Here is a 14,994-nt window from a genome sequence, read left to right on the forward strand (position 1 = left end):
AAATTCAAAGTTCATCTCACTTCACCCCTGCCATGGCAGGGACACCTCACACTGTCCCAGGCTGCTCCAAGCCCCATCCAACCCAGCCCTGGGCACTGCCAGGGATCCAGGGACAGTCACAGCTGCTCTGGGCACCTGTGCCAGGGCCTGCCCACCCTCACAGTGAAGGATTTCTTCCTGATCTCCAATTCAATACTGTAGGATCCTGGCTCTGGGTAACTAATGACTGGGAAGCAAAGTCTCCCCTGGTCCCGTGTAGCCTCCAGTGGATTTTGCCTTTGTAACAAATTACCCTTTTAGCTCAGAGACAGTATCTGCCTTGTTTTCTCCCCAGGCCCCACACGCCCAAGCACAGCCCTATGCTGGCTCAGCCCTTCCAGCGGGCGGTGAGGGCATTTCATGGCCAGGCAGAGCTGTGATTACAGCCCTTTATCCTCACCCTAATAAAAGGTGCAGGGGCAGATGCCAACGACTCCAATCTGGCACCATCACTTGTGGAGTCTCCTGCCCATAAACACAGGGGAGGGTTCAGCTTGACCACATGCTGTCCCACATTCAGAGCACAGAGCTGTTCTCCCCTCCAGGCCAGCCCAAGGACTCCAGAGCTCTCCAGCCTCGATGGTGCTGTGCTCCCAGCCCCTGTTCCCATGGCATGGAGAACATGAGCTCAGGTTTAAATTACACAGCAGGAAAGGGGTTAAAGTTTAAATAACTGTTTTGTATATGAATTAATGTATGTAGTTTTGAGCCAAAATATCTACCATTAATTTTTCCACCTATTTCAGGAGCAGTAAGATACACAAAGTAAAGTTTATTTTGGTACTTGGTATACTTCACTCTCATTAAAAATAAATTAATCAGCAAATTCCTACACAGCTCAGCCTTCTTTTATGTAAATACAAGCCAGCTGTAATGAATTACAAGGTGTTATTATCTCACACACACTGTATAATACTTCACACATAAGAGGTTTCTCTGCTTAGCTCAGCTTTCAACAAAAGCATCTTAAATAAACTGCAAGCAAGTTGTTTGGGCTGTAATGTTTTCACAGAGAAGGGATACACCTCACAAAGAGAGAGGGGCTCTTTACATGCCTCATTTTATAACAAGTTAAACTGAGGAAGCTCGTTCTGGAAAAAAAAAACCACTCTTTTTTATACACAGAAGGCTCCCTAAAAGAAGATTTTAAAACAACCCCACAAGTCAGTGTTTGGGAGCCTCTGTGCTGCATCCCACTGCTTTTTACACAGGGAAGGGAAGGCAAATATTCCCCAACACACACACACAAAGAAAGCAACTTGAGAAGGAAGAATAGTCACAACCAGGCACAGTTTCACTTTCACCAGACTAAGGAGTCACAAATTAAGGATTAAATTCATAAATTAAGGATTATCACCTTCTACTTTTGCTTAATACTTTTATTAGGAATAAGTCCTGATTTTATAGGGTTTATTCTTATCAAAAGCACACATGGCACAGAAAACAAACACACAGCAATTTAACCCAGACTGACATTTATTATTGACTCAGATTTTGGACAGGAGAGAAATAAAAACTCTTTTTGCCACTGACCTGGAAACAGCCTGGTGAACCATCCACCCACACAGAGCACCTCAGCCTCTGCTGATCTCATCAGTGTAGCTCCTGCTCCCCTTAATTGCTGTGTTGGCACCATTTGCCTGCACAGCCATAGAAAGTTTTCACTGGTGTTGAAGGATCTTGCTAAAACCCCTGGACCGCTGCTGCAGGGGATGGAGGATGGCAGAGTCCTGTCCCAGGGACACAACAGGGATGTTCTTTTCATAAAGGAGTTCCTAGAAGACAATTCTACAAAGAATGTGGAAGTATCAGCAAGGCAGACTGAACATCAGGTTCTGGGGCAGCTTTTAGTGCCAGCCCAGCCAGAACTGGGGCTTTAATCTCCCTCAGACAGCCAAAGTCACAGAGGATTGCTGGGGACTGCGCATTATTCTTTGCATTCTCTCACCCTTGTGCAACAAAGCGGAGAGTTCCTAAAAGGGATTTTCACAGAAAACCCTTCAGAATGTTAAAGCAATTCTTAACTCCAGTAATGCAAAGATGGACCATTCCATCTTGGCATCAGACATTTAAAATATATACTTAATATCTAAGTATGCAAAGCTCACATTTACAATTACAACCATTCAGGGAGCAGAGGACACCACTGTGTCTCTGAGTAGCAGCTCTTTAAACAAGGCAAGGGACAGAAATGTCTTTTTGAGAGAACTCTACGTCATGGTGAATACCTGGTTTCCTAAAGGCAGAAGGCAGCTCTGTCCATGTCAGCAAGGGCCACTCGGGTCCATAAAACAGACAGAGGTTCTTAAAACAATGAGCATTTATTTGCAGGTGAAGATTCAGGAGTACGGCTGCTCAGGAGGCTACCGAGGCACCACGGATGGGAGAGCTAATAAAATGTTTTCCTTCCAACAGCAAACTGTTCTTCCCAACCACGCAGCCTCAGCCCAGTCCCATTGCAGCCACGCTTCCCAAGCTGTCCGGGCACGTGGATCTCAGAGTCCTTCATCGTTGTACACGGGGGACAGGGGCTTGAGGATGCTGCGGGCGTTGCTCTCCACCAGCGGCCGCCAGCTCACCTCGCCCGTGAGCAGCAGATCCTCCCCGCTCAGCGCGTCCAGGTGCTGCACCTGCAAGCACAGCAAGTCACTGCCACGTGCCCATGGCCCAGGCAGCTCCCTCAGCAGCTACACACACACCTCGCTCCAAAAAGCAGCACAACAGGGACATTTCAGCCTACTCTGCCATTTGGGTGAGGTGGACCTAAAACGGTCACTTCCGACTGGTAAGGCCAGGATAAGGATCTGCAGATCCTCTGGAGTCACCTGCGTCACTGATGCCTCCTCTGAAGGTTTGGCAACAGGGCAAAGAGGAGGCAGCAAAGCTGCAGTGAGTCACTTCATCCTCCTGGTGGTTCCTGCAGGGAACACTGCCCAGGCCAGAGCCCCATGGAGAGCTCCCACCCTGCACACAGCCGAGGCTTCAGCCACAGAAAAATGGCCTGAGCAGGAGGGAACACCTGGGATTTATCACATCAAAGCACATGAGCTGGAAAAGGTGAACATGCAATGAATGCTCATCCTCCCAACAGAAGAATTCCCTGAATGGTTTGGGTTGGAAGGGACCTTAAAGCCCATCAGGAACACCTTCCACTATCCCAGGTTGCTCCAAGCCCTGTCCAGCTTGGCCTTGAACACTTCCAGGGATGGGGCATCCACAACCTCTCTGAGCAAGATAGTTGGGATCTATTGTAATTTTAGGGTGTAATATAGGCAAATTAAAAAAAAAAAAACCCTCTCATCATATAGCAGAGGGTCAACTTGCTGCCACTGGTCACCCTAGATTTGGGAAATGGGAAAAAATAGTCTTTCAAGGATGAGTCAAAGACAATCCCAGCACCATTAGCTCAGGAAGGCTGGGAGAGCTGACCAGGGGCACAGTACATGCTGTGCTATCAGTATGTTCTCTGGCACCCACTAACAGCCACTGTTAAAGACAGGACCCACAAGAAACTGGGGACAACCTGGTACACAGTGTTATAGAAACAAAGGATAATTGGGCAAGGAGTTTCTCAACAGGGGAATGAATGGCCCATGGTCACAGAGGGTCACACTGGGAAGCCACCTAAGCACAATGTCCTGTTCCTGACAGTCACCACCAGCCACTTCCCCAGGAGGAGTTAAACACAGCACACAATGCTCTTTTCCTTGTTCATTTTCCCTCCCTCTCAGAATCTGTTCATTCACAAATTTTGAGTCTGAAGTGGTTGTGGATTTAATAGCCCTGGGCAAACTTTTCTTCCATAAATCTTGCCAGTGGCTTTGGAACCCCATGTGCAATTGCAGCATCCCAATCAACTGTGCCAATGCTCTGTCCCCACATTCCTGTGTCCCTCAATGCCTTTCCTTCCTCACGTTTCACATGCCTTCAGGATTTCCCAGAGATGTCTCCCATTTTTTCTCCCATTCTTTTTTGGGCAGGGGATTCTATTCATTGCTAAAAAAGGAGCAGTTTCACTGTCACCCTTAGTGCTCCTGTCTGAGCCTTCTTCAGGTAACGTTTGATCTGTTCTGGTGGTCAGCACCCAAACCAGACACATTATTCCAGCTCACAATGGTACCAGACATGTAAAACTGGCACCACAGCAAGATTTTATCCTCTATTTCATTCCCAGTAGTTCTGAGGATTTGTTTTACATTTTTTAAACACTATGGAGTGCTGAACTGACATTTTTATAATGGAACTCAAGGCCTCATTCCTGTGTGGTAACAGTTCAGAGCTCACTGGTGCCTATGCAAAGCTGGGAATGTTTTCCTCAAGTGCACCACTGGTCTGCAGGAATGATCTGTCTGCACAGAACCTGTGCTCATTCCTCCCCAATGTGCCACATTTTCCTGCCTGATCACTCTTTCCTATTCAACTGCTGATTGCTTCAGACCTATCCTTTGCTTGAATATCCAGAAGTGCAACAAAGTCCCCATCTGGCAAGAAATTATCCCAAATTACATATGTTTTATATGTGCTTGTCCCCAGCAAGCTTTCCTACAGCTTCACCACTGAGCATCAGCAACCTTCAGCATTTAATTAAGCCAGTCCCTCCTGAGAACTCTCTGGCATTCCCAAAGTGTCCTCAGTCCCTTAGGAAGCTCAGCCCTTTATTTCCCATTTTCTCAGACACAAACTTATAATACTGTCTCTCCATACCTCTATCTGATCCTGATATGCTATTGGAAACATTACAGAGAATGATGTTGTGAAAGTTCTGGTCTTCAATTTCCTGTCCAACACCCTCCACTTTTACTCCATAACCTCTTTCTTTGGTGCCCACATGGATTTTATCCCACCAACATTTCCTAGAGATCTGGTTCACAAAACTCCTCAGGGCTGAGAGGACAAACACTACTCAGTGCTGTCTCCTCCAGGTAATAACTGAAAGAATCAGAAATAATTCTGGAAAACAAACCTATTTGTTTCTTTTCCTCAAAGGTCACCAAGAGACTTTGAAGCTCTTTGTGCTATTTCACTATGAGGAGAATCCCAACTCTCTAACACTGGTAACAATTCAACAACAAATTTGCAGCCTATTTCTGGCACATTTTGTCAAGCCACTCTGTAGTACAGGTCCAGAAATAGCTAAGCAGGACTGCCTTCAATATTCCATTAATTTCTCTGCAGCCATTTGTCATTAAACTGCAGCAATGATCTGTTCTCTCTGGTGACCACGGACAGGACCCAGGGCATGGCTGGAGCTGTGCCAGGCAGGCTCAGGCTGGATACCAGGGAAAGGCTCTTCCCCAGAGGGTGCTGGCACTGCCCAGGCTCCCCAGGAATGGGCACTGGGGCTGCCAGGAGCTGCCAGGGATGCCCAGGGTGGGGCTGTTGGGGTGTCTGTGCAGGGCTGGGGCTGCCCTGGCTGATCCTGGGGGTCCCTCCCAGCTCAGGACATTCCATGACTCTGTAATAAATATCATCCAGTTTTCAGATTTTTCTTTTCTTAGAAATGATCACTGATTATAAGAATGAGGTTTATGGTGAGAATGAGCTGCACAGGGAAGCAGTGGAAGCTCCCCGAGCAGAGCAAAGCGGGGCCGCACCTGTTTGCGCACGTACTCCACGAGCAGCTCCAGGTGCCGAGGGTCCTCACAGTTCCTGTTAAAAAGGTTTCTCCACAGAGCTGATGCCAGAACACGATCATCACACAGGATTCCCTAAAGGGAAGGACACAGGGGGATTAAAAACTGCACGTGAAGAAGGCCTGAACACGAGACACCCCCATTGGTGCACTTGGCCCCTGGCCACGGCACCTGTCCCAGAGCCCGCAGCTGCTGAGGGCTCTGCACATGGAAAGGCAGCAATATCACTCTTTCCCAGAATGGAAAAACAGTCCTGGCCTTAAATTAATTTACAGAGCAGTCTGTAACCAATTTTCTGGCAAGTTAATTTGGAAAAAACCTGGGTCAGGGTATTCCTAACGTCAGAGTTGATAACTGCATTTCTATGTTATGAAATCTTTACTATAAAAATGGTGATCTTACAGAGAAGGCAGCACCACCTCATGGGAATGTGTGAAGCCTACGACAATTTAAAAAGAAAAATTAAAGGATAATTAATCCAATGTTGCAGAACTGTAGTCTGGAGTTTGCTGTTTTTCTTTGCTTTTTACTTTTCATTCTAAATGAGAGAGAAATCCTGCTCATCAAGAACTATCTAGATTTTTCCAGTAAAATCAAATTTTAGCTTTGGTTTATAAAAGAACCACATCCATTAATGTTTTTTCTCCAAATTCTCTTGAACTTTTATTGTCTTTTTAGATTATGTAGTGTTGTCACCACAGGCTCATAACTCCTGTCTTCTGCTGACACATTTACCAAAGGCAAAAGCCTTTAAAATATTCGGTTAAAAAATTTTAAAAGTCAACATTTGTCTTTAATCAAAGCAAACATTTTGTTCCCAAAAAGAATGTCAACATAGCACAAGCAGACACATTCTGGTTATACTTAAAACTAGATTAAACCTTGCATGTGTAACACTGTCCACAACTCTCTGAGGTTACATTCACAATATAATACTAATGCAAATCACTGAGCAAAAAACCAATATCATGATGTGAATAAGAGCATTTGAAGAGCAACACTCACAAGAGAAAAGAAACCCCAATGTAATTGTATTTTCCTCTTGAAGGTCCTGCAGACACTTATGCAGAGTGGTGCTTTTGCCTCCCTGCCTTATTAGGTACTGCCTGTAAATATTCTTGCATAGACTCCCTATAAATATTCTATAAATCCTCTCTTTGCTTTCAAAGTACAGCTGAGTACAGCAGGATTCAGAGGGAGGAAATGACTTAGGGGTGGCCAGTAAGGGATGGTGAAGCAGCAGAAAGAACATCCTACCTTCCACACCCATGGTTTAAATCCATATGCCCTGTGCAGTTTTCTTCTAAGAATTTTCATCCAAGGCTGCTTCCCTAATGTAATATTTCTCCAAAGAAATGGGCAGTGAATGTTTTCCCCACCTGGACTATTCTGTGTTCAGGAATTAGATGGTTTACTTGTTGTACATTCCCTGAAAACAGCCTTCTTACCTCATCGTATCCAAACAGAGCTGCATAGAAATTTTCTGCCATCCTTTTCAACTCTTCTTTTAGAACAGTAGAATTAATCTGAAAAACAAACCAGAAAACCATCAGTAGAGGCCTTAAGGAAGAGGTGAGGAGATAATATTCCCAGTTTCACTGTGAGTGGACAAAGAGCCACCAGTGCCCCAGCCCACCTGAGTGAGATTTGGCTGCAAACAGGAGTGAGTCCCTCTGGAACGCCCCTGACACAGCTCCATCAGTTCTGACACAGCTGAGGTTGGTGTTACCCAGCTCACAACTGGCAGGAGCATCCCAGCCCACAGCTCTGCCTCCAGCTGCAGGAGGGGAGAGAAAATGCTGCTGAGGGAGGGTGAGGCAAGGCTGCCCTTGCAGTGGCAGCACAGCCCAAGAGCATGGGGACCCCTCTGTAGTCAACTACTGAGCAGCTACTCCACACCTTCATCCATCCATAGAAATTCAAAGATTTTTCACTGTTTTTTTGTCCCCAAAGGACAGACTGCAGGGATGCATGTGCTACTACAGTGGAAGAACAGGAATGCTAAAGACAGAGACACCACCCTGCCACTGCTCCTCCTGCACTGTCCAGACTGACTCTCAGCCAGCAATAACATGAATTCTGCCTCCCCAGCATCTCTAGCAGCTCAGATTCACAAGTTTTTGACTATGATTAAACTTCTTTCAGAGTCTGTGATGACACAGCAACTTCCCCCATGCTCTAAGTGTGACTCAGTCCAAGTTCCACACTGACCTTTAACTAAATTTAGTAATTGCTTCAGTATTTGCTGGGTTGGCCTAAGCCACCCACTGGTGTGAGAACTGACCCCATGTCAGCTTAAAATGGGACTGGACCAACTGCTGGGTGCAGAGGGATGGCTGAAATGCCTCCTGTGCATCTCCCTCACCCACACTGCCTGTCCCTCTTGCCTCTGCTCTTTACCTCTGCCAACAAAGTGATGCAGTTCCTCTCCCAAGGGCCCAGCTACACTTTGGTAAAGCTTCTTCTTTGTACTGACTCCCATGAGGGATCCAAGAGACACAAGGCATTTCTTTTCTACAGCTCTCATGTGCTCCAGAAGTACAAAAGACAAGGCCAATAAGCCCGGCACACCAGCAGGACACTCAGGTGTGACACTGCACTCTGCAAAGACAGGATTCACAACCAGCCCAGCACATCCACCACACTGGGAATCCCTTGTCCTGAATCCTCTCTCAGTATCCTTGTGAGTATTCACCTTGGCAATTACACAACAGCTTTTCTATCAAAATATGAGTTAGTTTCTGTCAAGTGAACAAATTTCCACTTCATATACTCTTCCCTTAAACCACTGTCTTTTTTCATCTGTCGATTTTTATAGCAATGCACATAGTGCAAACACAAGGAAAATTCCTTTTATGTCAGTTACTCATATTTTTCCATTAATATAAACTATTAAAATCCATGCAGATATTTTATAGGCCATCAAGATTTGGAGACTGGTTATTACTGAATGTTTAAAAAAAGAACTAAACATAAGAAATCAGAGGGTTAAATGATGACTGCAACTTCTGTAATGACTTAATTAAATTTTTATTGAGTACATAAACTATGATGTCATTTCTACCCAACCATGCTCAAACCTTCTATGCATGTCAGAGATCGTGGTTTTTCTCAATAGAACATACTTCTAAATAAGCTGCATTTCTACAGCTCTAATAAGGGGGAGCAGGTCTCATGTAACACACTCAATAAATTATCCTTCCATTTTAAACAAACAAATTCCATGAGTTATTATATATTTGCCACGCACTTTTTATGACATAATAAAAATGTTACCTCAAGGATTACTTAACACATACTACAAATGTTACAGCAGGCAACTGCAAGGGGCAAAGAAAACAAATAGTCCCATTACAGAGACAAGTCCTGGACTATACATCCCTGGGGAAGCAGCTTTCCCTACTAAAACCAAAGAGCAGCAGCTTTAGGTTAGCAAGAAACAGACTGATGAAGGAGATAAGCAAGTTAAACAAACATGGCAATAAATACATCTTAAAAGACAGTTTCAGATAAAAAATCTGAGTTTGGGGATGGAGCTGTATCTTATGCAATGAAATGATATTTAAAGAAATATTGCAGTTTCTGAAGAATACAACTGGCATCAGTCAAGTACAAACACCGAAGGAAAAAGAATCCTTCTTTATAAATCAAGAAAAATGAGCAATTCCAAAGCAGTCTTTGCTGGAAGTGCTTCCTCTTTCAAAGCTTGTACAAGTTCTTGCCACTGGCAAGTTTCAGGATCTGGTTGGTTGTGATTCTGCTGACTCTTCCACAGTTTGTTATTAAGAAGAAAAACTGCTAGAGAATTCCAAGTGAGTAATTGCTAATAACAAGGAAAAAATCAGTAACATCTGGAGCTCTTCTTGGGACCTTGCCCCTTTGCCTTCCTTGGAGCAGCCCAGTGCAGAGCTGCCACTGGACAGATTTATGGGCTGAGTGACACAGTACTGTGTTAGTTCAAAACAAGGAACCCATTTTTGGCACACATCTCACCTTTACAAGACCTCTGAAACAAGGAAATGTACAGCTAACATTATCTCCCTGCTACAGGTCACAACTGTTCTCTGAAAGGCTCCGTGAGCCTTTCTGTGGGAGCCTTTCTGTTCTGCCTGTGGGACAACTGCAGCAAGCAGCTGCTGGATTTTCCATGTCACAGTGAAAAAACCATCTTCAGCCTCAGGGAGTTCATGTGCATCATCCAACAGCCACGTGCTGAGGGTGACTCTGCAGCAAAGTCTCACAGAAGGTTTTGTATTCTAAGAAGATTTCTAGGGAAGTAAGAGCACAGTGCTCTCCTGTCCTGCTGGACACGTAGCAAAAGACCTAACACGTGGCCATGGTGTTTAAAGGGAATGCTGCTCTGGAATTAGTCTATGTCAGTGTCCTCTGAAGGACCAAGAGCTTCCTCTGGAGATGAATCTCCTCCTCCTCCCCACTTGCTTTGGCTCATGGTGCAGAGCAGAATCAGTGTGCACAGACTGGAAGGTAACAAATGACAGGGCAAGAGGAACAGCCTCAAGTTGTGCCAGGAGAGGTTTAGATTGGACATGAGGGAAAAGAAACAACAGAAAGACTTTTAAAACACTGGCACAGGCTTCCCAGGACAGTGGTGGAGTCACCATCCCTGGTTCAAAAATTGTGCGGATGAGGCAGTTGAGGACGTGGTTTAATGGTGAACATGGAGGTGCTGTTACACTGACTGATGGGGACTGGATGATCTGGATGATGTTTCCCAATCTTGAAAATTCCGTGGGCTCTGATGTGCTCTGCCTGTCAGAGCCACCAGCCCAGGGGCTGAGGTGCAGCCCATCCCCTCAGAGCAGGACAGGGGATCCCTGGCAGTGTCACTGCCCCAGCTGGGATGGCCATGGCTGCACTGCCTTGAGCACTGCAACAGGAGTTTCTTTCTGCTTCAGCTTTTGCCAGCATGTGTTGCACCCTTAAGCTACTTTAACACATTAATCCTTCCATAGACTATAAAGCCAGAAGGGGCACTTCTAACTGCCTTGTACAAGCACTAGTCATTGAATTCCAGGCAGCGATTCCTCTCTTTAGGCTGCAAGTTATGCTTGAACTAGACTTTTTTATGAAGAGATTTCAGCCAGAAGAAATGATTAGATCATAGAACCTGACCCTCTGCATATCACAGACCATTACATTTCACCGAGTTCCCCCTGTACTAAGCTCACTAAGTTGTGTTTGGCTAAAGCATATCACCCTCACAGTTGAACATGTGTATCTCATTTCATATTTCAATTTTCTGGCTTGGGTTTCCAGCCCCTCATTCTCATTATACCAATCCTGCTGGAATAAATAGCAGGATTTATTCTGTACAATGTGTTTGCTCCTGTACCTGTACAGCATGGATGTGCCAGCAGAGTCATCTCTTCAAACCAGGACTGGGCTCTTCCAGGTGTCACCCCACACCAGCAGCACCCTCCTGGAGTGGGCAAAGTTGCAACAGCAAAGCAGTGGTTTATGCTGACAGAGTACAAATTAATCCATGCCTTGTGCAAAACAAGTTCCACAGGTCTGAGTGCACTCATCTTGTCACGGCTGAGTCCACTCTGGGGGCTTCTGCAGCCCCACTGCCATAAACTTCAGCCACTCTCACTCACTTCTGACTGCCAGAGCAGGAATATCAGCAAAAGTTCCTCAAGGAGATACAGGACCAAACTTCCATGGTAAAAAATGCCACTCCAGAAATATTTAGGCTTTTTAATGCCTCCTCTCTCAAGTTGGAATAGGACAGAATTACTTGTAATATGGTTTATGTTATTTTTAAATAATATATAAGCACTTGCAGTTATATATGGGCTTTTTGAGTGTTTGCTCAAAACACTGTGTTAAAACACACATGACCTTAAATGGGCAAACACAGCCCTTTTATTTCATCCTGTAACATCACTACTGCTTGCAGGACAGTAATTTTAACATGACTGAGACTGTAGCTAGAATAAAAAATATTAAATTAATAAAAAAGATTAGGAAGATTCCTGTAGCAAGGAGCCATAACAGCCAGCTCCTTCAGGCGCATACTTGTGAAATGACAAAGATATTAAAGAAATTTTTTTTCCAATCTTCAATCTTTGAGCCTTTTATTAACTGCTCTGCTACTTTGTCTGCAAAGCAGATCACTGCTTGTAATTAGCCACAGCTTGAGTCCTGTATGTTTTAAATATCAACTCTTCTGATAAATTCTATATTTTTTAATTAAAAGTAATTTTGTAATACACCTCCATAATCATTAACTTCAGAGAACAGTCTTCAATATTCAGAGATAACCTACCCCAATATTCTTTTAACCTAGACAAAAGGTAAATGTTGGGGTGTGGCAGAACCAGCTCCTGCCAAAATCTTCAATCCATAAAATACAACATGTTAATGGAAAAAGTTGTGCATGCTCTACCTTCACAACAATTGTGCAATCATCAATAAGTTATACAACATTACCTACATCTTTCAGCAAAAGCAGATGCTCACCCCTACCTTTCTGCTACCCAGAAAATGAGGTTTGTTCCCGTCGTGCAGTTTATTAATTTGGAAGCACTGCCATGGTAAGAATTACAGATGCAGAGCAGATCGCAGCACAAGCTGAACTGTATTCAGTGGCTTACTCCAAATTCCTGCTTCCCTGCAGAACGTGGCTGGCAGAGCTCACTGATAACCTCTCAAGAGAAGGATCAGGGAGAAGAGGTCAAATTGCTGGGCTCTGTCAAGTTGTGCCGATTCTCTGTAAGGTGAGCAGTTGTCAAAGGATTTTCTTGTAATGTCTCCTGAAATACCTAGTTGCTAAAAGCCTAAAGCTAACCAATGTGTTTCTGAACACACCAGAATCAGGAATTCAGCCTGATCAACTGCTAAGGGAAATTTCAGAACCAAGTTTGAAAGAAGCACCCGGAGAAGACAGTAGCAAAGGCAGATAAATCATTAAGGTAAATGTGCACCATGAGCACTCACAGAGTTCCTGTAAAGCTCCAGCTCCTCACTGAGACAAACCCCAGGGCCTGTCAGGAAGTGCCACACACCAGGAACACTGACCAGACCAAGGGGCCACCTACCAGGGTATCCTGCCTTGCACAGCAGCCAGAACCCCTGAGAAAAGGCCAAACCCTAGAAAAGCTGATATATACTCCTTCCAAAGATTCTCCCAACTAATTTCAGCTAAGGATACCTCCCAACTCTTGCTATTTGTTTAGAGAGTAACCTCCAAAAGGTCTCCATGTCCAGCAGCTTGTGCAGGGAACTCTCTGCACTCACAATGTGCTTCAGCAAGAAGCACCCTGGTCTGTACCCCCGAGGAGATCCATCTCCTCCTGTGGGGACCCCTGGCTCCTGCTGGCTGCATCTGCTGGCCCAGTCTTTCCACAGGATCAGGCAGTGAACACTCATTGCTCCATCACCTTCTCACAGCACTCAGGATTTTGAGAGTCAGAGAACGATCCCAGACTGGTTTGGGTTGGAAGAAGGGACCTTCAAGCCCATCCATTTCCACCCCCTGCCTTGGGCAGGGACACCTTCCACCAGAGCAGGCTCCAAGCCCTGTCCACCCTGGCCTTGGACACTCCCAGTCCATCATCTTCCAGATGTGATCCACCCATACAGAAAGGCTTCTGATAACTTAATAAAAGTCAAAAGCAACAAAATTCCAGGGATCATAAAGTACTAAAACAAATTAAACATCTTAGCTAACATTACCAGAGAGACAGGAAAGGTGGCATCCATTCTGAAAAGTCTTTCAGCAGAAACAGATAAGTACAAATTAGTAGAAAATACAGTAGATGAAAATAAAAATCACAGATAATTATGACCGGTAATATTCAATGCTGATAAAGGTACTTGTAGTAGGTATTTTAAAAAAAGTCCATAAAACCTATTTAACAACATGCACACATTTGGCAGCTACAGTTTTGAAATGGATCTTTAAGAGAAAAAAATTAAGTTGAACAATTCAATAGTGAAGAAAAAGATACATACATTTTAGGAATTGTTATGAAAGCAATATAAACCAAAAGAGGAACCCTATTCTGCATAAATCCATAATGTACTGCATATAAAATGGTGTGCATAATTGTCACCTTTTGATCTCTGAACAAATCTAAAAGTAGTAGAAAACACACAGAAAAGAACATGATGACATGATGACACATATGAGCAAACACTCAGGAAACTTTTCAGGATGAAGTGAGGAAGAAGAGATGATGGAGAGGCAAAGTCATGACTGGTATCAAGGAGATAAACAAGGAATTACTGTCCACTGTTTCTCATTAAAAAAGATGTAGTAAAGAATCTAATGAAAATGACAAAATAATATTTTAAAATATAAGTGTTTTCTCATGCAACACAATTAAGTGGCAGGAGTCACTACCACAGGGCATTAAAGAGCAAAAATTATGGAAGAGGCAACAAAGGCTGCACATTCCTGGAGGATTCCTGTCAGTGATCCCTGTGCAGATCTCGGGTTACTCGTTAGTGAATGTCAGGAGAATGTACCAGAAGGAACTGACCCACAGTTCTGCTTCTTGTCCTTTATCCCAACTATCTCTGGTCATTGGCAGCCACAGCACACACTGGATCTTCATCTGACAGCAGCAGGAGCTCTGAGCATGTTCAGCTTTGTCCATTTTTTTGCTGACCTTTGCAGATACTGCTGGTATCTCTCCTCTCTGGGTCTCTGTTGTTTCCTGTCCTGACTTCCAGCAGGACAGGCACAGCTCATTAGATGATCCTGGACACCAGACTCAGGTCACTTTGCTGACTTGGCAGGAATTTCACCTGAAAAGTGCTAGTGCTATTAAAAAGCCTGCTCCCTTACCATAGCCTTTAATACCCTCATGGGAAGAGGTTACATTTTATGTAGCAATATGAGTAAAAATGATCCTGCTCATACCAAATAGGTCATCCTCCCCTAGGGGAAAAATACTTAAGAACATTAAAAAAATTTTTTTCTCCAGAATTTGGGACCAAGACAAGCTTCTGTTGGAAGGGAACAGCAAGGCACCCATCTCCTCTCCTAAAAAAACTGTCCAAAAAATGTTTGTTTCATTTCAAATGGAGTGATAATTGCAGAGTCCACACAATTAGTCAGCAATTAACCAGCCTAATCCTTACTGCTACAACCTTCATCCAGTGACAGAGGCCAGGATAAATGCAAATACTCACAATTACTATCACCTTTTCAAATTAATTTCTGTATGCCTGGCAGTCTGGCTGATTTGTGTTTGCTCCATCAGCCTCTCCTGGCAGGGCCCTGCTCGTACGTGACCTGTTTGACATTCTCCCATCAGTTCCACATTTGGGTAAAATTCTAATTTGAAGTCGC

The 14,994-nt window shown here is 44.3% G+C and overlaps 1 protein-coding gene across 2 annotated transcripts in view; it reads right to left on the minus strand.

Moving 5' to 3' along the window:
* Positions 1-1,497: 1,497 nt before the first annotated feature.
* The window catches only part of LOC131564346 (ubiquinol-cytochrome-c reductase complex assembly factor 1), a 46,854-nt gene continuing 33,357 nt past the window's right edge, over positions 1,498-14,994 (minus strand). The window contains exons 8-11 of one of the 2 annotated variants that reach the window (XR_009275374.1): positions 7,121-7,198; positions 5,634-5,747; positions 2,268-2,669; positions 1,498-1,827 (exon numbers count right to left, since the gene is read on the minus strand). Coding sequence is in view for 1 of the 2 variants with exons in the window: in XM_058814757.1 (XP_058670740.1) it covers positions 2,535-2,669; positions 5,634-5,747; positions 7,121-7,198 (327 nt within the window). In the remaining variant the exon portion in view is untranslated. Of the gene's footprint in view, positions 2,670-5,633; positions 5,748-7,120; positions 7,199-14,994 lie in introns of both variants that reach the window. The other variant, XM_058814757.1, reaches the window with a different exon arrangement.

Source organism: Ammospiza caudacuta, chromosome 15 (assembly GCF_027887145.1).
Source record: "Ammospiza caudacuta isolate bAmmCau1 chromosome 15, bAmmCau1.pri, whole genome shotgun sequence".
In the NCBI taxonomy this organism is placed as follows: domain Eukaryota; kingdom Metazoa; phylum Chordata; class Aves; order Passeriformes; family Passerellidae; genus Ammospiza; species Ammospiza caudacuta.